This window comes from Herpailurus yagouaroundi, unplaced genomic scaffold, assembly GCF_014898765.1.
Source record: "Herpailurus yagouaroundi ecotype Mexico unplaced genomic scaffold, PumYag 569, whole genome shotgun sequence".
NCBI classification, from domain to species: Eukaryota; Metazoa; Chordata; class Mammalia; order Carnivora; family Felidae; genus Herpailurus; species Herpailurus yagouaroundi.
The window spans coordinates 1,182,850-1,204,938 of NW_024412786.1; the positions used below are offsets into that span (position 1 = coordinate 1,182,850).

The window sequence follows — 22,089 nt, forward strand, 5'->3', positions numbered from 1 at the left end:
GCCCGGCCCGCCCTGCAGGTTCCCGGCCGTGCGGCAGGGGCGCGGGCGGGGCCGGGGCCTCCCCCGGCCGGAGTGGCTGGGGAAGGCGGGGTCCGCGGCGGCGGGAACCGCCACCCTAGCCCGGCCAAAGGGAAGGTCGCCCGGCTTTGGCCCGGAGGCGCCGCGAGCCCCGCGACCGGTGGCCGCCTCCGCCCGAGGAGCCCACGAGCGCCGACTGGCACCGCGCACCGGATCCCCAGGCGAGGCCCCTCCCGGCCGCGGCAAACTCTGGGACCCCCTTTACAGATGATGAAACCGGGGTCACCTAGTTAACAAGTGGCAGCTGCGGTGGGGGCCTCGAGCCTGGGTCTTCCGACCCCCTCCTCGCCCTCCTTGCGGGGAGGTGGACGGCGGATCCGGGTGCGCGCCCCTGCTCGTTAGCGAGCCGCCTCGTTAGCGCATCCGGCTTAATTGCGGCGGGCCCGGGCTTGTTTATCTGAGCGCGGCTCTGGGACCTGGGGCAGCGACCCTGGGGACGCGGGCCCAGATAAACAACTCGGGCACCGCGGGAGGAGCGTCTCCTCCGCCCCTTCGGCCGGACCTCACCCCGGTGCCACAGCCTCAGTGGCCTCAGTGGCCCCGGTGGGAAAGGCGGGGCTCGGCTCCCGTCCCCTTGGGCCAGCGGGGCACACGGGCAAGTCTTTTCCCCTGAGCGGCCATTGCCTCATCTGGACGATAGCGACGGTGACCCCTCTTCAGGGGAGGGGTTTGCATCCTGGCCAGGAGAACGTGACCCACCTCTGGCAGCTCCCTAGCTCGCAGGGCACCCCAGGCCTGTGCCAGGAGCTCCTTGGCACCGGCTGCGGGGGCTCACAAGGCCCAGCAGCAGGAAAGAGGCCTCATTTCTCCATTTTGCAGATGCGCACACCGAGGCCCTTCCTCCCTCATCCCATCCACCCCACCCCCAAGTCTTGGCAGAGGTCCAGGGACACCAGCTGGACCACCCCCCTCTTTCTTCTCTTTTGTGCCCTGTGGGGCCCAATTAAACCTAATTTTGTGACTTCACTTAGAGCTGGCACCAGGCGATTTCCCAGAGCACCCGGCGCGGGGGGGGTGGGGGGGGGAGGAATGGGGCAGAGGAGTCGGGAGCCCTGGGAGGACCTCTCCCGCAAGGAGGGGTAAGGGCAACGGTGGCCCAGGGGAGGGCGGAGCGGGGGACCCAAGGCGGGGCCCCTGAGTTCCCTGTCCAGGCGGCGCTCAGAGGCCGTGCAGCCTGGAGGGTCACACCGCGTCCGCGTGCAGTGTGTCCGTTCTGGGTGAGATGCCAGCTGACCACCCAGCAGCGTGTGTACGAGAGCAGGGGCTGTGGAGCTGGGCGGCCCGGGCTTCCAGGCCCAGCTCTGTCAGTCACAGATATGTGTGGCCTGGAGCCTATCACTTAGCTTCTCTGGACCCCAACTGCCCCATCTGTAAAATGGGCTCCACCTCCTAGGGCTCTTGGAAGGATTAAGCGAGTTAATTTCTGTAAGGTGCTGAAGCCAGGGCCTGGCATGGGTGAAGGTGGATGGGTGTTGGCTGTCGTTAGGACGGTGGCATAGTATGAGAACGTGCTCCCTGTGGGGACACGGGGGAGGCGGCTGTCCAGGCAGGTGTCAGGGTGTTCGGGGCCTACGGGGTAAGCACGGGAATGGGTCTGGGCCGGCTCTCCTGGGGGCCTCCCGCCCTGCCCTAACGGTGCCACTTGGCTCCTGGCTGCCTGCCGTCCTCCCTGCAGGCGACCTTGGCCTGCTGCGGAGGCTGTGCCCAAGTGCAGAAACACAGTAAGATCTGTGTTTCAGGGACTTAATGTTTCCTGCAGAGGTGGACAGGCCTGCAGTCAGGCCTATGGGGCTGACCTGGGGGCATGAGGGGGAGGGGGCACTCGGGGCTGGCAGAAGCCTCGGGCTGGGCCAGGTGACTGCCATGCAAGTGCCTAGGGGATCAGTTTCCCCAGGGCAGAGATGAGGGGCAGGCCCTGGGCCTCATCCCTGCCCCATCCTCTCCCCAACAAGCCAGAGCACCGACGGGGCCCCTCCCATCTGCCCCCTCCCCGTCTACACACCACAGTTGTGCCAGAGGGGACCCTCAGCCTGCGGTCCTCACCCACAGGCCCAAGGGGTCACGCCTTCCCTGCCCCCCCATGTGAACCGCAGCCACCCCCCTTCCCCGCCCCCAGGCTCTGCTTCCTCGGCCCTGTCCTGGCTCTTAGTTGGGCTAAGCTGAACCCTGGAGGCTGCAGGAGGCGGCCTCCTGGGGTCTCATCGGAGGGAGGTGTCCCTCCTCCCGCCCTCCACCTGAGCCTGGGGCTGCCTGGCGGGAGGGTGGTGACCCCAATTCATACCAGTGGACCCTCGATCCCCTCTCTGGGACCTTTGGCCACATGCAAACAAATCTCAAGCCTCCAACTCAACCCCTGTTCCAAGTCAGCAGAGGACCTGGGGTCCCTTCTGGGAGGACTGACCCATGGTGGGGCGGGCAGGTGCTTCCTTCCAGGTCTCTCTGCCAGGTCCGGAACCAAGCCTTCCCCACAAGACTGTCCTAAGGGCTGCTCTGCCTTCTCCCTCAGTCCCTGCCCCCCCCCGGCCCCGGCGCCGGAGTTGCAGCCTCTTCTGGAACACCTGCTGGGACCTGAGCCTGAGCAGGCCACACACACCCCTCCTTGGTGGGCCTTACAGCCACCCTAGGAGGTCCCACTATTTTTCCTCCCTTATAGAAGGAGAAATTGAGGCACAGAGAGGATGAGACTTGCCCAGGGTCACACAGCTGGACTGCTCTGCTTCCTCTAGGACCATAAAAGCCTTGTCTCTCTCTCTCTCTTCCCTTCCAAGCCTTCCCTCTCACCCTGGCTGGCCCCCTCCCCTTCCCTCCTCATCCAAACTCCAAACTCGAGGTCCGGACTCCCCTCTTCACTGCAGCAGGGCTCCTGTCCCCCCCCCCCCCAAGAGGGGGACTTCAGGGACCCTGGTTGCTGAGTGACCTGGGGTCCCTCATCTCGCGTGACTGTTCAGCCATCCCCATGCAGCTGACCACCGGCTACCTCTGTCTGGCAAGGCTGCCCTGGAGACCCTCCCCGCCGTCCACCTGCCTCTCTGACCTCTTCCGTCTCCTGCCTGGGCTCCTCAGATGCTGCCGTCACCTGGGGGCCCTGTCTGTCCTCCGTCTGCCGCAGCCCTGTCCTTCCACCCCGTCCCAGGCTGTTCCCCCAGGTAAGCCCGGCTGGCCCTGCCCTCCTGCCCCCAGCGTGGCCTCCACACGGGCACGGGGTGGGGGCCGGGGGCCTCAGCTCGCACCCAGCCCCTTCCCCGGAGGTCGGGGGTCAGGAGGGCGAGGGTGGAGGGCAGGGGCTGGAGCCAGCAGAGGTGGGCGGCAGGCAGGCTCCTGTGGGGGCCATTTGCCAAGGCGCTTAGGATCTGTTGGCGGCTATTTGGGGTGCTGTAATATTCATGAAGGGAAGATTAGATATTTAAATTTATTCAGCAATAAATGCGTCTCAGTGGGGGAGCATTCCTCATGCTAAACAAACAAGCAAGCAGGGGCTAATTAATTATTTACAGGAACATGAGGATGCCCGGGGCCTGGGGGACAGGGGGGCGGCTGTGTCCCTGCCAGAGGGCAAGAGACCCTGACAGGCCCAGGGCCGGCTCCCCTCCCCCACCCCCCTGCCCCTCCGCTGCCCCGTGGCCCTGGCCTCCTGGGTGCCCCCTCCTGGGATTTCTTGTCCCAGAAATCCTGCCTACAAGCCTGCTGGTGGCTTTGGGCAAATCACTTCACCTGTCCGTGCCGTGCCTCAGTTTCCTCATCTCTACAAGGTCCGTAACAGCACCTCCCTCCCCACTTGGCATGAGCCTTCGTTCAGTGAGGGACTGCACCAAGGTGCCCTGCACTTTATCACTCTGTCACCTGTGTCACCTGTTTCGGATGGGGAGACCGAGGCCCGCCCCCCGCCTCTGTAGGCGGAAGGCTACTCTGCCTGTCAGGGCCTGAGGGGCCTGAGGGACTGACACGCTGCAGGGTGGAGGTGGCACCCAGAAAGCCCCGGGCAGGGCGGGCTGGGACTGCAGGGGTGTGGGCTGAGGCCGGAGGGGGCCAGGGGAGGGCAGGAAGGCACCTGGCCTGGGCCCTGGGGACCACTCCCCACCCGGACATCTGACCCGGCAGGTCCCAGGGCCTGAGGAGAAGCCACCAGTCCAGCGACCCCGGTGCTACATGCAGCTGCCTCCCAGGTCCCAGCCGCCTGCACAGAGATACCGAATGCCAGGGCTGGTGGGGGCGCATGAGGAAACTGAGTCCCTGAGAGGGCACCAGCTGGGGCAGGGGCAGATGTCCAAGCTGCCGGTTCGCCTGCAAGCCCCAAACCCCGTGGAGGACGAGCTCGGCCGTAAAGCCTGGAAGAAGGACCCACCCCGGGGCCTTGAGCCCCCGCTCCCTCCGTCCATGCTACACTCATCACCTCTGGTCTCCGGCCTCGTCCCAGGCCCTGCGGAGCCGCCCCGCGGAGCCGCCCCGCAGAGCCTGAGAAGCCACAACCCCACGTGGTGCCCCCTTGCCGCCGGAACCACCTTCGGCTTCCGCCCACAGCCTCCCGGTCGCTCATTCAATCGACAAACCCAGGGCAGCCACGAGCTCTGTGACCGGTTTGGGCTGGGCCCGTGGGGGGAGGAGGCAGACCCCACCCTCGCGGTGCCAAGGCGGGTGGGCACCCCAGGGAGAAGAGGGATGGACAGCAGCTCCGGTCTGTGACGTGAAATTCATTACGGGGTGAGATCAACTCCTTAAATGGGGATTTGAAAACATTAGGCCCTCATTATGTACACAGCGGCAGCGCCTCATTCATCATGCAAAAATGACTCCTGTTATTGAAAATCCCCATGGCAGCTGCTGGCAGGGGCTGGGCGACATCTTGCCCGCTGGGGGTGGGGTGCGGGCCCCACAGGCCTGCTGGGCCTCCGCTAGCATCCCTGCGGGGGGCCTGAGTCCCCTTGTCCCTCCTACCAGGGAGGGCCTGCGCCGGGGCGGGGAGCACGGTTCGCTCCGGGGACTCGGTGACTCAGTTTCCTCATCTGGAAATATTAATGGCACGCCCCATAGCGCTGTGGTGAGGGTCTCGGGATCCCTCAGAGAGAGGCTCTACGCGAGGCCCGGCATCGGCGGCCGTGGGAGCTCAGTGTAGCTGGCTGACGTCCACACCACCGCCACCATCAGCCCATCACCGTCACCATCTGGTGATGGCCGGGAGGCCTGGGGCCCTTTCTTGGGGAGGACTCGTCACTCCCTTGCTCATAAAACCTCCATGGCTCCCATGAGTCCATGAAATAAAATGCCCCACCCCAAGCACGGCTGGGGTTCCCTCCAGCCTCCACCTTAGACGACTGGCCTCTGGTCTCTCCCACCCACCAACTGGGGGAAGGGCCCTGCGGTGGGGTGGGGGGGAAGGCTCTGTGCAGGGAGGGGACTCCCCCCCCCGTGGGGGGGGGGGGGCTCTGCGTCACCATGAGCCCGGAAATGGGAGGAAATGAAGCTGGATAAGAGGGGAAGGAGATGGGCACAGGCGGGCCCTGTTCCGCCTTGGGAAGGCGCCTCTGAGGACGTGGCCTCTGAGCAGAGCCCCAGCGATAGAAAGCCTGGCTTTGGGAAGCTGGGGGAGGAGGGCGCCGGCAGAATCCAGGGCTGGGGTCGGGGCTGGGGAGGTTTGGGGGGGAAGAGAGGGCTGCATGTGCAGGAAGAAGAAGCTAGAACTGATTCCATCCCAGCGGGAAATCGGAGCAGGGACGGGGGCGGGGGGGGGGCTGGGATGGGCTCTGGCTGCGCGTGGGGCGCGGGAGGGCCCTTGGCTGTTCCCCATCCAACGCTCCCGCCCTGTCTGCTCAGCTCAGGTCAGGGCCTCCCCCCGCACCACAGCCTGCGCCCCGCCACTCCAGCCTGGTACACGGTGGGACCCCAGATAAGTCTGGGCACAGGGTGCTTGGCCCTTGGGGCCCCTGCTTCCTCTGAGGCCGACCCGGTCCAGGGAGGGCCACGGAGGCCACGCCGTCTGCCCCCTGTGCCCGCCGTGCCTCGGCCGTGGCCCTGGGCAGCTACCGGGCAGAAGTCGAGGCCCCGATGCTCCGCTCCGGGGCCTTGCTAATCCCCCAGGCCAGCTGGGCTCTGAGCAAAGGGGAGCCCGCGAGAGCAGGGAGAGAACGAGGAGGAGAAGGAGGGAGCGAGAGAGGACCAGAAATGGAGAGCAGGTGCATGGAAGAGAGACATGGATGGGGAGTGGGCAAGAGACGCTGTGCGGCTGGGAGAGACAGAGCAGGCAGAGCAAACGAGCAACTGAGGACAGAGACAGAGATTCAGAGGCAAAGAGACAGAAGCCAGAGACAGAGACAGAGGCAGAGACATAGGGAGAGACAGAGACAGAGTCACAGAGAGGGAGAGGCAGGGACAGAGAGACAGAAGACAGAGAGAGACAGAGACAGAGATTCAGAGACAAAGAGACAGAAGACAGACACGCAGAGAGGGAGAGACAGAGGCAGAGACAGAGACACAGAGATAAAGAGGAACAGAGATAGAGGCAGAGAGGGAGCGATAGAGACAAACACAGAGAGGCAGAGACAGAGAGGGACAGAGTCAGAGACAAAGGCAGAGACACAGAGGCAGAGGCAGAGACTCAGATGCAGAGACAGAGACAAAGACAGAGAGGGAGAGATAGAGAAAGAGGCGGAGATAGAGAGAGGCGGAGGCAGAGAGAGATGGAGGCAGAGATAGAGACAGAGAAGGAGAGACAGAGACAGAAACAGAGGCAGAACTAGAGAGAGGCAGAGGCAGAGATACAGGCGGAGAGAGACACAGATAGAAGGAGGGAAAGTGAGAGACAGAAGGAGAGAGGGAGAGAGAAGGAGAGGGGAGAGAGGGTCCCACACCCCTCACCAGGGCCACGGATGTGTGTGGAGAGGAGAAGGCGGGCCCCGGGTGCTGGGTTCAGCTCAAGCCCAGGGGCCACGGCGGTGGGCCAGGGCACGGGTGCGGACGCGCGCGCACGGGGAGAAGGGGCCCCGGGGCACAGCCGGTCCACAAGCGAGCACCTCGCTTTGGCCAGGAGCTGGACAGACAGACACCCTGCGCGTGTCCCTCAGGAGGGTGGTCTGATCGGGAGGCAGCTGGTGCTTAAACAACCACACGAATGGGAGTCTGATGGCCAGGGGTGACAGAACGCCGGCCCACGAGGGGGGCAGCGTCTGCCGGGTCCCAGCAGCCGGGACAGCGCCAGAAGGCGGCAAGCCCTCAGTACGTGGAGCTGTAGAGGGCGGTGGCCGGGGGGCCTGCCCTGACATCGGGGTAACTAGGCGGGGAAGGTGGTGGTGAGGGGGCGGAGGAGCCCGTAGGTACAGGAGCAGCAGGTGCAAAGGCCCTGTGCCCGGAGAGGGCTGTGGCAGAAGCTGCGCCACCCTGGCTTCCTCGGGCAGGGGACGTCTGGGCCCCGGGGGTGTGGGAGACACACACGCTGAGCCGTGGGGAGCAGGGGCTGCGCAGGGCCCAGCGGGCAGGAGGGCAGGACGGCCGCACCCCCAGGGGTAGGAGCTGGCTCCTGCGGTCCGGAGTGTGTGGCTGGGCCGCTGACCTCCAGGAGGGAGGGAGTGTCCTTGGCAGAGTGAGCGTGTGGAGGGGACAGGGCGTGTGGAGGGGACAGGGCGGGAGCCCTGCCTGACCCCAGCCCGCCCCGCCCCGCAGGCCGGCCCTTTGGGGAGCTGGCCAGGCCGGAGCAGAGATGGCGGCCGCGTGAGCAGAGGAGGCCCTGAATTAATCTGTCACTAAAGCTTGGCCATGGCAGGCGCAGTCATGATTTAGATGAATAATTGAAACGCTCCGATACATTTATTATCCCTTTAGTGCAAAAGTGGCAGAGAAAGACGAGGGGTAATTGAAAAAGAACGCACAAATCTCCGCGAGAAAGCCGGCTCCTTATCGCCGAGTAAACATTTCAGTCCTAATAAACAGGAGAGACGCGCGTCAGGGCCCTGTCGATTCCCATCCTGATTTAGGGCCCGCCTCCCTTCTTACCATACAATAGGAGAGTGTTCAGGTTTGAAAAAAATTTTTATCGAGCCAGTAAAAGTCTCTCCAGGAGGGAGGCGGGCCAGCGGGAGTGGGCCTGGCGGGTCTCCGGGTCTGGCTGGGAGGCCGGGAGGCTGTCCCAGCCCGTCCAGTCTTTCCCCACTTCAGACCCGGGGCCCTCCACCTGCTGGGCCTCTCTATCCCTCTCTGCCTGTCCAACTCCTACTCATCCTTCAGGGCTTGAGTCAGAGGCCCCCTCTGCCGGGAAGCCTTCTACCAAACTGGGTCTCTCTGAGGGCGGGGCCGAGGCCCGAGTCCCGAGTCCCCACCGCCACCCACACTCAGAGCCCTGGGAAGGAATGGGTGTGTGTGTGTGGAGGGGGGGGGGAGTTAGGGGGCTTCCCCAAGACTCACTGTGTTGCCAGAGCGAGCCACCTTGACCTCGGGGCCTGGTGGGGACCCAGCCCCACAATGAACCAGGCCCAAGAGTCCTGGACTCTTTGGGTAAGTCCTTTTGGCCCCAGCAGCCCCTGGGGTTCTTGCTGAGGGTGGAGGTGTTCACAGACTCCCTTCCCTGCTCCTGAGGGGGCTGCGGTCCCCTCCCACCCATAAGCACCCCACATGCGAAAACTGGGCTCACTATACCAAAGCCCTGCCGGCCAAGCCCGGGCCCCCTTTGGAGGGCCTCCTTCTGAGCCAGAGCTGCCCCAGACCGCCCTCCCCCCAACTTATCAGGTGCCTCCCCCCACCCCAGTGCAGGGCTGTTGGACCCGTGTGGCAGCTCCGGGCAGGGCCTGGCATACAGAGGGTGCAACTACCCGCCCCCTAAACTGGCTTAGAAACCCCTAGAACACCGTCCCTGAGGAGAGTGCACTCTAGTGGGGAGACAAGCAATAAGAACAAACATAAAATACACGGACGTTAAAAGGGATCAGTGCTAAGGAAAAAGCCACAGAGCAGGGTGAGAGGGTCAGCACAGTGGGCTGGGGCCTCGGCACAATTTAAACACAGTGGCCAAGGCAGGCCTACCGTGACTGATGCATGCATGGATGGATGGGGGGCAGGTGGATCGGTAGGTGAGGGGTAGATGGATGGGTGAAGGGGGTAGACAGATGGGTGGATGGGGGGCAGGTGGATGGGGGGGTAGATGGATAGCTGGATGGTGGGAGGATGGATGAGTGGAGGGGGTAGATGGGTGGGAGGTAAATGGATGAACGGGGAAGGAAGGTGGATGGGTGGAGGGAGTAGATGGGGGGGTAGATGGGGGAGTGGAGGGAGTAGATGGGGGTAGATGGGTGCGGGGGATGGGGTTAGATGGCTGGGTAGAGGGGATAGGTGGATGGATGAATGGAGGGTAGATGGATGGGTAGAGGAGGGCATGGATGGGAGGGTGGATGGACGGATGGATGGATGGATGGATGGACGGATGGACGGATGGATGGATAGGAGTAAATGGGTGGGTAGAGGGGTAGATGGCTGAATGGAGGGTAGATGGATGGGCAGAGGGAATAGATGGAGAGGTGGGGGGGTAGATGGATGCGGGCAGGTAAATGGGTGGTCATAGGAACGTAGGGAGTGGGTAGAGGACTGAATCCCCGCGGGGCTGGACTCAGGAGAAGAGGGAGAAACTTCCGCTGACGCCATGGGAAGACAGAGGTGGGTCTGGGCAGAGCCAGGGGGGGACCTGGGCTGCCGAGTCCCAGACGACTCGTGCTTGTGGCTCCCACCCAGGCAGTTCCGGGGGGTTGAGGCTGGGTGGGCTGGCGGGCAGTAGAGCTCACAGGTGGCAGGCAGGAGGGCGGGAGACATCGCGACCCCATCCCAGCCCCAACCTCGCCCCTCCCACGATCCCCTCCCTGCCACCTCCACCTTGTTCCAATCACATTAGCAGAGTGACAGCCCCAGCGAACACTCACGGCGGCTCCATAAATCTCAGCTGGCGTTAAAAGGCTGGACTCGGGGCTCACTTCCTCCCGGGTCCCGGCCCACCCCATCCATCTCTGCGTCAGTCAGGCAGCGCTTGGGGCCTGCTCCAGCCTCCTCTCCCCCACAATGCTGCAAGAAGGGGAGCTGGAGGACCCCCAATATGCCTCCCCACTCCATCTGGCCAGAACAGGTGCCCTTTGACCCCCAGACTGAGGTCAGCAGGCCACCTACCAGCCACTCCCTGCCCTGCCTAAAGCCTCGAAGGCAGGCCCCGGCTGCCTTCCTCAGCAAGCCCTCCGCTTAACACATGAGGCTGTCCCTGCCTTTTTATAGTTCATTCATTCATTCACCGACCATTTAATTGAGCACCTACTATATGTGCCAGACCCGGTTCTAGTTGCTGGAGACACAGTGGTGCCCCCCGAGCTTTGTTCTCAGCGGGGAGACAGACGGTAGACAATGACCCTAATATACAAGTGACAAACAGAAGAACAGGGTGAGGTGAAGGGAGAGGGGGGATACAGGCTGGGGCGGGGACAGACAGCTGCAGTTTCACCTAGGGTGGGCCTCCCTGACAAGGTGGGGGGCACGGAAACCTTGCGAGAGGCGAAGGGGGCAGCCACAGGCTGGGGAAGAGGGTTCCAGGCGGAGGGAACAGCCTGCACACAGGCCCGAGGCAGGAGCGAGCAGGGAGGCTGGTGCCGAGTGAGGGAGGGCTGGGCAGTGGCAGTGAGCCTGGCAGGTGGCTGGGGCCCCTGGTGGACCTTGACTCTGAGCCAGGTGAGAACCCTGGCAGAGTTTTGGGCGGGAGAGGGGTGATGGACCTGACTTGGGGTTTAAGAGGCCCACACCTCTTGGTGGTCCTTAGCCTCCCACAACTGCAGGGCTAAAAATCCAGCTCCCCATGGGGTCGGTGAGGCTCCGGTGTCACCTCCTGCCTCCCCTCCGCCTGGCTGGGCTGCGACGGCTCCGATCTTGATCTCCCCCCAATGTCCCATGTTCTCCCTCACTCCGGGCCTCCGCCTGTGCTGTTCCCTCTGCCCAGGACACCCTTCCCGATGCTCCCACCCATTCCTCGGGTCCCAGTGTAGGCCCCACCTCCTTCCAGGAGCCCTGCTCCCCCATCGCACGGACCACCCTGTGTAACGGTGGGTGTCTTCATCTGTATGGTGAGCTCAGGGAGGGCACGGACCAGGCCCCTCTGGTCCAGCACCCGGCTCGGGGCCCAGCCTACAGTAGGTGCTCAATCACTGGCCGATGAATAAACAGACGAAGAGGAGGGGTGTCTGAACGGCAGGTGTCAAATCAGCTACGGCCCCCCGAGTTTTCCAAAAGGGACGGGCTTCCGAACAAGGTCCTGGGTAGGCCCCCAGCGAAGCCCCTCATTCTGTGAGGCCTCCAGGACAGCTGTGACCTCCACAGGGACAGTGGAGGAGAAGTGGGGGAGGGAGGGAGGGAGGGAAAATCTGTCTGGCCACAAACAGACCCCCCTCCGCCCCCCCATACACACACCCGTCCTGCATCCTGGCCGGTCACCGACAGCTCTTAGCTTTGTTCTTATTTATTCCTGACCTTCGCCGCCCCTTTTATTTTCCCCCCTTTTAAAACCTGGCCCGGGCCCCGCCACTGCTGCCGTAAACACGGCCCCCGGGATTTATCCGACGGCGCATTAACCCCTGCCCCCCAGCTCACCAATCATGCTGCTGCCCGTGTAGACAGCGGGCAGTCCAGCCAGCGGGGGACCGAGGGGCTGGGGGCGAGGGGCTGGAGGCGAGGGGCTGGAGTGGCCCGCCTGGGCAGCGCTGGCCAGGGGAGGCAGGCCTCGGGGGGGGGGCACAGGGACTGCCCCCACCGTGGCACCTGCTGACCTATATAGCCTGTAGCCCTGGAGGCTGGGCCCACCGTGACCTCCAACCTCTGGCCCACCCGGTTCAGCTGGAACCCCTGCTTCCCGGTGGTGAACCACGGCGAACGCACGAGTCTTCCTGGCGGGGGTGGGGGGGGGGCTTCGTGGTTGGCAGAGCCCTCCCTGACCCTGTGAGGCCTTGTCCTGGGTGCGGGGCCGCCCTCCGAGGTTATAGCGCGGAGCAGAAAGGATCATTTTGCCCTCACAGGTGCAGAGGCTGAAGCCTAAGGGCTGGGCTTTTCCCATCACACCTGCAGCCCCCCCCCCCCCACCTCCGGATTCCAGATCCCAGTCCCTCTCAACCCTCAAGTGTCCCTCCCCCGCCCCTTCCAGGCCAGGAAGCACTTACCACCGCCACCTCCTAGCAGGGAGCTGTTGGCTGCAAGAGAGAGAGAGAGAAAAAAGCCAGTCAGTCGGGGAGTGGCAGGTGGGCCAGCAGTTTGGGGGGGGGGGGGGGGGGAGGCTTGTGGCTGGTCCAGGCCCCCGGGGTCTTCAGACTCTGGGCACAGGGTCTTCTCTGAGGGGGGGCACACAGCACACAGGGGGAGGTGGTGAGGGCCGGGACTTCCTCTCCTGCTGGGGCTCCTAAAGGGCCTGGGGTTTGCAGGGTGGTGGGGTGGGGGGTTCCCCCGAGCCACCAGGGCCCAGCCGCTCACCCTAGAAACAGCCACATGCGGGGTCTGGAGGGACACAAGACCTGTGGCCACACGCATCCTTTTGAATAAAAGGATTCACTGTTTTGACCCAGCATCTCCCGAGGCCCGCCTGTGCCAGGCCTGGTCCCTGCCCTTGGAGCTCACAGGCAGCCGGGGCGGGGGGTGGGGGCACAACCCGAGGCCACTAGAAGACACACTGTGTTGTCGCAGCTGTGCTAAGTACCGCCCAAGGAACGAGTGTGGTGGGGGCGGGGGGGCTGTGAACCAGGGCTGGGCGCCCCTAACAGACGGCAGTGACCGTGTGCCAGGTAAGGGCCCCATCCTGGGGCGGCACAGTGAGGGCACAGAGCACCAGGCCCGGAGCCAAAGCCGGTTCAGCAGATGGGTGACTCGGGCCACCTCACCCTGTGCCTCAGTTTCCCCCGGGGAAGAACAGACCCATCTCACAGGGCCGGTGTGAAGGTCGAGGGGGACAGAGGGAGCCTCGGCTCCAACCCCCGCCCCGGACCGGACGCAGACTGGCGGCTGCTGGCGCTGACCCGCCCATCTCGCTCTGCCCGGCCCGCTGACCCCCTCCAGCCTCCCCACGGGGCTGATGCCAGGACGAAGCAAAGCTGGAAGCCTCTCGGCCGGCACGTCGTCGGGGCCATGCGGGTCAGTGGCCCTCACCAGCCGGGGCTCCGGCTCCTGGCCACGCAGCTGCGTCCATGTTAACTGCTGGTGCTAATCAGGGTAAGTGATGGGCGAGACAGGGCAGGTGCCGCCCAGGTGGGGAGACCAGCTGTGCCTCGGCCCCTGTGGCCCCGGGGGTCCCGGCTCCCAGCTCCTCCACCCCACCTGCCTTCCGGGGGCCCGGGGCAGCCCCTCTGTAGGAGGGGGACACGGAGCAGAGCCCGGAGTGGGGGCCACTTCCGGGCCGGCCAGGCCGCAGGCCCGGGGTGCCGTGCGGAAGCTGTGGACCCTGCTAAGTGGTGTCGGGCGGCTCTGAGTGGCTGGTCTCCCAGAGCTGACAGCTCTTCGCTTGGGGAATAATTAATTCCACAGCCCGAAAACCCAGGGCTGCGAGTTGCCACGTTACTTGCGAGATTAATACAAGCAGCTAATTAAGATGGAGAGGCGAGGAGAGGCTGGGCGCTCCCAGAGCAGGGCTGGGGGGCTGCGGGGAACGCGTGGGAGGAAGGCGGGCGGAGCAGGCAGGGAGGCAGCTGGGAGCCGGAGCTGGAGCCTGGGAGGGGCCAGGCGGGACCCCCAGGCAGCCGTGGGCCGGCCACCGAAGGGCTGGGCTCCCCAAGGCTCTGGACGGGGCTGCTGCCCCAGGAAAGCATCTTCCAATGAGCCGTGGAGGGCTGCCTGCCTGCCTGCCTGCCTGCCTGCCTGCCAGGCACAGACTCGTGGCTCTGCACAAACGGTCCCACTTACTATCATAACAAATGGGAGGTGAGGGTAGCTCCGGCTTGAAGGAGGAGGAACCCGAGGCTGGGGGGGCGGGGGTTGGGTTGCCCAGTGGCAGCGGCAGGATCAGAACTGGGTCTGACTCTGTAGTGAAGCCACCAAGCAGGCTGGCCTCAGGGCAGCCTGGTCCAGGCCTGGCCCCCCGAGGATCTCCCCTTGGCTAGGGCTGGGGCTCGCCTCTTCCGGCACAGAGGCCCCTCGGATGGACGCCGTCGGGACCCACCTCCCCCACCCCAAGGGGCAGGCAGAGAGGAGGGCCTGGGTGTGCGGACGGCCCTGCCCTGGAGCCAACAGGCGAGGCCTGGGCATCTCGGGTCGGTCCAGAGCAGTCCCGGCAGCTGTCGGAAGCTGCCCTCCACGGGCCTCCCCCACCTCCCCCCGTCACCTCTCTCTCTTAATTAACACCGGCCACAAACGAGCTGGCTCCCGCTCGCAGAGGGCTCGGTGCCCAATGGGTTGGCAGTAAGCCTCGAAGGGGCGGGAGGGGAAGGGGCGCCGACCTGCCGTTCTGCCGACCTTCCGGGAGGGGCCGACCCCCGCCTGCCGGGCATCCCCTGAGCCCCACCGTGTGTAGGTCTGCCTAGGTCAGGGGGCTGGGGCCAACTGGCCCGATGCATCCAGGGGCTGAGGAGGGAGGCGGGCCAGGGGCAGAAAGGATTTCTGCCCTTCCCTGCCCTCACGCCACCCCTCAAGCAGGGCACTCCCCCAGACCCCATTCCACCCTCTGCCTGCTCCACACCTTCTCAGGCCCAGGGCATGTCCTCTGGGGGACCCTGCCCCAGCACTTGTGTCCAGAGTGGCTCCCGAGCTCCCAGTCCTAGGTGGGGTGGGGCACGCAAATGCCCTGGCAGGTGAGGGAGGTATAAGATCTGCCGAAGCCTGAGGCTGGGAGGGCTTCCCAGAGGAGGTGGCATGTGAGCTGAGGCTTGAAAAGAAAAGGCATGCAGGGAGGGGCGAGGGCGAGCTCTGTGCAAGGGCCTGATGGGTCTGAGCATTCCCCTGGGCAGGATGACCAGCCTGGGGCTCTATGTGCTGGGGCGGCGCGAGGTTGACTCTGCCTGACTCCCAGCAGGCGGGAGCCAGGGGCCAGGATGGGACTGAGCCAGAGGAGCGGAGCTGGGAGCTGAGGGGGGCGGCGGGGGGCAGAGTGGAGGCTCCGGGGCACACAGACACCCCTTCCTCTTCTGGTTGCCCCCACTACCCACCCCTCCTGCCCCTGCCAGGCAGCACCTTGTTAAAAGAGCGGCCCCCCGCTCGGAGGGCTGCGCAGGGCCGAGCGGGCGGGCGTGTGCCTGCATCCCATAATACTTCCGGCGACCCATGAAAATGTAATTTCTTTCAAAATCAGAAGAGTAAATGAACTTCGAGTTAGAAAGTATTTTTAGTATATAATGTTAGTACGTTCTGTCTTTATGCCAACAAACTCATAAAATCAACTTCTAGCATACATCTTTTTATGTTTGTTATTAATCGTCCTGTGTATTTAGGTGATCCTGTCTGATATATGTATATACTTTTAATTTTTTTTTCATGTGTATTTATTTTTGAGAGAGAGACAGAGCGTGAGCAGGGAGAGAGAGAGGGAGACACAGAATCGGAAGCAGGCTCCAGGCTCTGAGCTGTCAGCGCAGAGCCCGACATGGGGCTCGAACTCATGAACTGCAAATCATGACCTGAGCCTGTGGACGCTCGACTGACTGAGCCACCCAGGCGCCCTGCTGTCTAATATATTTTTATAGGGAAAGGGCCCACAACAGCCGGGGCCTGGGCCGGGTAAGCTCCTACTCCTTTAACCCTTACCCCGTGTGGAAGCTGTGTCACCAACCCATTCTACAGATGAGAGAGCTGAGCCACAGAGAACAGTCTTCTCACAAGGCAAACCTGAGCATCTTCTGTTTTACGCCCAGTTTCCTGATGCAACCCTCCCAAAGCTCCCCTTTGCTCTCAGGATAGGGAACTGACCCCTAGGGGCGCCTGGCTGGCTCAAGTCAGTAGAACATGGGGCTCTTGATCTACTGGTCATGAGTTCGAGCCCCACATTGCGGGTAGAGTTTACTTAATAACAAACAAACAAAATACCCGGCCCCTTGGATGGGGCCCAGTGGCTCCTCCCCTCTTCCCCTTCCTCTTTCCTCTCCCCCTCCCCCTCAGACACACTCCGGGCCCTCAAATTTGCTTCATTTTCTCCAGCCCCAGGGCCTTTGCATGGGCTGGGACTTCAACATCCCCCACCCAGAGACCCAGCCTCGAAGGGCACGCCCAGCTACCCGCCCAGCTACCGGAGGGCTCCTGGGGGCCATAAATCACTGCCTCCAGCATCCTTACCTCCTAGGTCAGTGCCTGCTACTCGGTCACCCAGTGCTGTGGGTGTCATTCACACTTGTCCCCAGCTCCCCGCACAGAGCCCGGTGCACAGGAGGTGACCGTCAACAATTTACTGTACGGCCACCCGCGGGTCTGCTGGGCTCTGCAGCCCAGGCTCTGGTCCACCAGGACTTGCAAAAGAGCCTACCCCAGGCGCCCCCGGGGGCCGGGACCTGGGGTGCAGGGTGTGCAGGTGACAGGGTTGGTCCAAGGGCAGTGACAGGAGGCCACGTAGAGCTGCTCGGGCTCTTCCCTGACAAATCCTCTGGCCCAGGGTGTGGGAGGCGAGGGGGCACTGAGCGGGGGCTGGGCTGCCAGAGAGGAGACTCGGTGACCCGAGGAAAGCGCTGAGCAGGTTACTGGGCCAGGGAGAGGCCGGGTGAGCGGGCACAGCGGTGACTTTGAGGCAGTCACAGCCCCTCCGTGTGCTGAGGCTGCTGCTGTTGCTTCCATGTGCTTCAAATGCCTGAGAGGCCGCCAGCCAGGCTTGGGGAGGTGGGGGCTGCTCCCCTCAACCCCCCAGCCCCTCAGCCTGGCCCACCCCCCTCCACCCTCCCTCAGAAGGCTGGATCTTAGCTTCCTAGCATTTGACAAACACACATCCGGCCCCTACTATGTGCCGGGCTCCGGGACACAGCCGGGCAAGGCGCTGTGGCCACGGAGCTCATTATCTAGCACGCAGAACAAGAATAAACTTGAACAAGGATTACCATTTGTGTCAGAGGTGGGAGAGAATGGCTGGCCCCAGCGGTGGGGGGGAGGGGGTGACCTGGAAGGAGTCAAGGAAATGCAGAACATAAGGAGCCAGCTGCGAGGGGCAGTAGAAGGCCTGTGCAAAGGCCCGGGGGCCGAGGGAGGAGGTCACTCTAGCTGAAGCAGAGTGAGTGGGGAAGAGAAGTAGGAGAGAAGGTCAGAGTCTGTGGAGGCAAGAGCAGCTCAAGGCGGACAAAAAGGGGACCCGCTGGCTCCTGCCTGGTGCAGGGGATCCCTCCCGGGCCTGGAGAGGGAGGAGACCCTCCCCCAACGCCTGTGCGGCTCCCATCACTACTGTTCCATTGCAGCCACCCCATGCCTGGCCGAGCCCCCGCTATCGCCAGCACCCCAGCGTCTCGCACAGCGCCTGGTACCTGCGAGGTGACCACTGACAGACTGGCAGCCTGGCCCTGCCAGGAGGGTTAGGGGAGTGGCCTTTGTCCTTGGGACAGCAGCGCCATTGGCTGCCCCCACTTCCCGCAGGCCTGCGGTGGGTATCTGTGTTACTCGAGGGTGAGCTGTTTAAAACATGCTTTAGATTAGAAATGTCCCACAGATGGAATAAAGTGTGACATGTGCTGAATTTTTGAAGATAAAACAAGAGACTTCAAAGGCATCTCAAGCTGCGAAAGCAGTTGCCGTGTTTGACAGACTCTGTCCCCCAGGCCAAGGTCACTGTCCTCCGAGGTGGGGCTGCCTCAGGGGGTGGGGGATGTGAGGCTTCCTGGACATTCCCAGGGCTGGGGGTGGGGAGCAGGGGCCTCACAGCGGGAGGACAAGGGGGCTCACATTTATCAGGACCACTTGCAGACTTTATCATTTAACCTATGTGTGCATGTGGACACCCATCCCTTCCCGCCCTATTTACAGATGGGGAAACTGAGGCACAGGGAGGCAAAGTGATTTGTCCAAGGCCACCGCCCTTAGCAGGAGGAGTCCCCGCCCAGGTGCTTTGCAAGTCCTGGTCCCGAAACCCTCAGCTGCGATCTTGGGCCAGCCCCCGGGGCCTCGGTTTCCTCGTGGGTGGGTGGGGGAGGCCAGCTAACTGAGGCCCTTGTGGGGCATAGATGATACAGTTTAAAATGCCTGTAAAACTGTTACGGCGTCAGGGTTTCACAGTGGCAGCGGGTGGGGGCGTCGGGGTCCCCGGTCAGCCAGGGAGAAGGGTGTCTGCCTGATGACAGACACATCGATACTCTCAACAGCAGCTTCTTTCTATCAAGGTTTGCTCACCAGCTTCTTGGGGAGAGCCATGGGGACCTTCCAGGCTGCGTGGCTCCATTTTACACGTGGGGGAACTGAGGCTCAGAAAGCGTGTGGCCCGAGGCCAGAGCCGGGGCCACTAAGCACCCCACTGAGCCAGATCTGGCTTGTCTGCCTTCAGGATTGAGCCCCCACTCTATCTTCTCTGAGCAGAACCCTGTGATTCCCTAAATCTGTTGGGAGCCATACCCAGCTGGGCTCCCCTTCTGGGGTCTCCCTCCCCACTGGTCCTGTGTCAGGCTCCCTTCACCACCAAGGTCTCCTGAATCTTGGATCAGCCTCCTTCAGTCCTCCCCACACCTCCTGGCTCCCATCAGCTCGCTCGATAGCCCCACCCTTCCGTCTACCCCAGGAGGCCCTCCCCAACGCCTCTGCCTACAAAAGCCACCCACTCTGCCATTTTAGCTCAGAGCAGGTGCCCTGGCTGTGGTTCCCGCCGGCCTGGGCCTTCCCTTCGCCTCCTCCTGCCTGGGTTTCTTGGGCTCTGCCCCTGGAGACCCAACCTCCCAGCCACCCACGCCCAAGCTGGACCCCAGACCCTGGGACCCCCAGTCCCCCTCGACACCCACTCTCCAAGACCCATCCCCAGGCGACTTCCACTTATTGGTATTTCGTTATACAAGAAATTCATGTTGATTGCCCCAAATTGGATCATATACATAAACAAAAAGCGAAAGAAAGTGAGTCACCCAGCCCCTGTCCCTATTCTCCTGCAGGACCTCTTTAAACAAAAACAAAAACAACAAAAAAAAAAATGGTTAATAACGCATTTATCGAGCAAATTCTCTGTGCCAGGCACCGGGCCAAATATTTCCAGTGGAGTCTTTCAATCCCTCCCTCCCCGGAGAGCCTAAGGAGAGGGTACTATGATTTTTCCCACTCTACAGATGAGGAAATAGAGTCTCGGCCAGGTTGCGGGACTTGCCCAAGGTCACGCCCCTGGGAAGCGGGGGTTGCCGGGGTTTGAACCAGGCAGTCTTGATTTCGGAGGGACCGCTGCGGAGGGCGGCAGGGCCCTGGGACCCCAGCCGCCTGGGCCTCCCCTCCCCCCAGGAGCCAGGGGGCCGGCGCTCACAGCCGCACCATTAGCATAACCATGAGCATCCCTGAAACCCAATTACCAGGAGATGGCTTGGGCCCCAGCCAGCCGGGTGCTGTCTCCATCTTTGCAGGAATGAGGGGCCGGGGCGGAGGGAGCCCTGGCGCATAGGAGAACGGCTGGCAGGGGGGCAAAATGTCCCGGGTGGGGACGGAGTCGGAGGCCCCTCCTCCACGGCTGGGATCCGCGTGAGTAGGTAGCCTTGACCCCTCTGCTCATCTCCAGCTGCACAGGCCTCGGGGTCACAGGTTCCTCCACCCCCAGCTTGCTGGGTGACCCCAGGCAGCCCCTAGCCCTCTCTGAACCTCAGTTTTCTTCCCGAAAGGAGAAAACCAGGCTCCATTCGAGCAGGCCACAAACCGTGGGTTTGGAAGCGAAAAGAGTGTTGACCCGAACAGGTGGGCTGGGGCTCCATTCCTAACATCCCCGCGGGGCCCAGTCACTGCCTCCTCCTCCTTGGGCGCCTCCTCTGCCGCCCGTCGCCCTCCGGTCCATCCTCTCCCCGGCAACTGATCCTTTTTTTTTTACCACTTCGGGGGCACGAAAGCCATGCGGGCACGTTGCCCGGGGCCCATGCGCGGGCACGCTCCCGCGCGGGCACACGGCCCACCCACCACCCAGCCCAACACATACGGGTCACAGAAGAGTTGACGCCCTCCCCCCACCCACACCGGAAGGCACTGCCCTGAATCTGGCCTGTCTTTTCCTTCGAGGTTTACTTTGTAGGCCCCTCAACCACGTATTACCTGCGTCTGTGTGCCCGGGTTTTGTAGAAACAGTGGAGCCGCTGGGACCAGCTGCCACGGTTCACGGCCATGCTTGGGAGATTCATCCAGACCGGCGCAGGCCGTGCTGGCTGGTCCGTTTCCACCGCTGTGTAATATGCCAGCCTGGGGCTGTGCCGCCCCCATCCACCCCTCCCCCCCCTGCCCAACAGTCCAGCGCGCCCAGTTTTGTTTCTGGAATGCAGCGGCAGGTACCACCTTGCCCGCACCCCGGATGTACACGTGCTGCAAGTTCTCTCGGGTGTCCGCCCGCCTGGGAGCGGGACCGTGGGGGCTGCAGTATTACGCACAGCTTTAACTTTACTAGTTATCGCCAAATTGCTCTGCAAAGTGGTTGTTCGGAGGATCGTTTTAAAATATAAATTAGATCGTGTCACTTTCCTGCTTAAAACTCTTAAATAGCTTCCTATTACACTTAGAATAAAATCCATGTTCCTCTCCGTGAAGGCACAGCAGCATCCCACACTCTGCTCTCTGCTCCCTCCCCTTCCCCCCTCCCCCCCAGTCTCCTGGCCTCTTTTCGCTTCCTTGAATAGTTCTGGTTCTTTTATGCCCCAGGGCCTTTGCATATACCACTCCCTCTCCCTCTGCCGCCTGGCACACTCTTCCAGATCTTTCCAGACCGGCTCCTTCTCATCTTTCAGGTCTCAGGGAAAATGTCACCTCCTCTACGAGGCTTCCTCTGACCACCCAACTGAAATGTCTCCCACCCTGTTCCTCTTACCGCCTCGTTTATATCCTTTGGAGACCACACCTTGGTCCCGTAATGATCTTGTCTTCAAATTCGTTTACTGGTTTTATTACCAGCATGGCAGCCTATGGGAGGGAACCTAGTCTGCCTTGTCCATTCCTGTACCCCAGAAGCCAGCACAGGCCTGGAACCAAACAGCTACTCTTAGTGCCTGCCATTCATTCATTCAACGGACATTGATTTGCCCCCTGGTCACAACGTCTGGAGGAATGAATGAGCTCCGTGAATTAGGGAGGGTGAGCTGTGGGGGGAGGCCAAGTTGAGGGCAGAGGGTCAGCCAGACCCAGGGTGCTGTGATTCATCTCCCGTGGTGGTGGGGAGCCATGGTGGTGGGGAGCCATGGCAGGTGCTGGAGCAGGAGCAGCAGGGTCGGGATTGCACTTCAGAAAGACCCTCCTCAGAGCTGAAGATTGAAGGGGGTGGACTTGGAGGCAGGAGTGGGTAGGGGTTGGGGGAGGATGGCGGTGGCCGAGGATGGGCTGACAGAGGGCCAGGAGAGGTAATGCTGAACACACAGGGACCAGTTAGAGGACTGTGGGAGACAGGATCGGATCCGGCATGGGATCAGCCTCCAAACGTGGTCAATGGAAGGAGCACTTTGTGTGTGAGGAAACAGTGGGGGCTCCAGGCACCCCCCACCCCGACCCCCTCACCTAATCGCTGCAGGAAGCTGGGAGGGAGCTCTCCCCGTGATTGCAGAGAGGGTAGCAGAAATCCAGAGGCTCCTCCTTAGACACCCGTGAGGCCCCCTTGGCCTAGCCCGGCCCCTCCATGTACAGACGGAAAACTGAGGCCCTAGAAGGAAAGGACCCAGAAGAAGACCGCACAGCTGAATCCTCACCCTTGTGACTCTTGGGATATTAGGTGCTGGACGGAGGCCACTCCTTTCTCAGAAGAGACTCAGCCGCCACTTGCTGCACAGAGAATTGAAGTCAGACACCAGAAAGGACTTCCTCAGAAACTTTCCCCTGGTCAGGCCCACCTCCTCTAACATCTTCGACTCTCAGGACACGGGGCTGGGGAGGGAGCTCATTCAAGGTCACTCAGCCAACAGGAGGCAGTTCTGTCTGACTCTAAAACTA

The 22,089-nt window shown here is 62.7% G+C and overlaps 1 protein-coding gene across 1 annotated transcript in view; it reads right to left on the bottom strand.

Moving 5' to 3' along the window:
* The window catches only part of MACROD1 (mono-ADP ribosylhydrolase 1), a 152,200-nt gene that overhangs the window by 2,595 nt on the left and 127,516 nt on the right, over positions 1–22,089 (bottom strand). Inside the window, 1 exon segment of the mRNA XM_040465574.1 lies at positions 12,234–12,263. Coding sequence (XP_040321508.1) covers positions 12,234–12,263 — 30 coding nt within the window.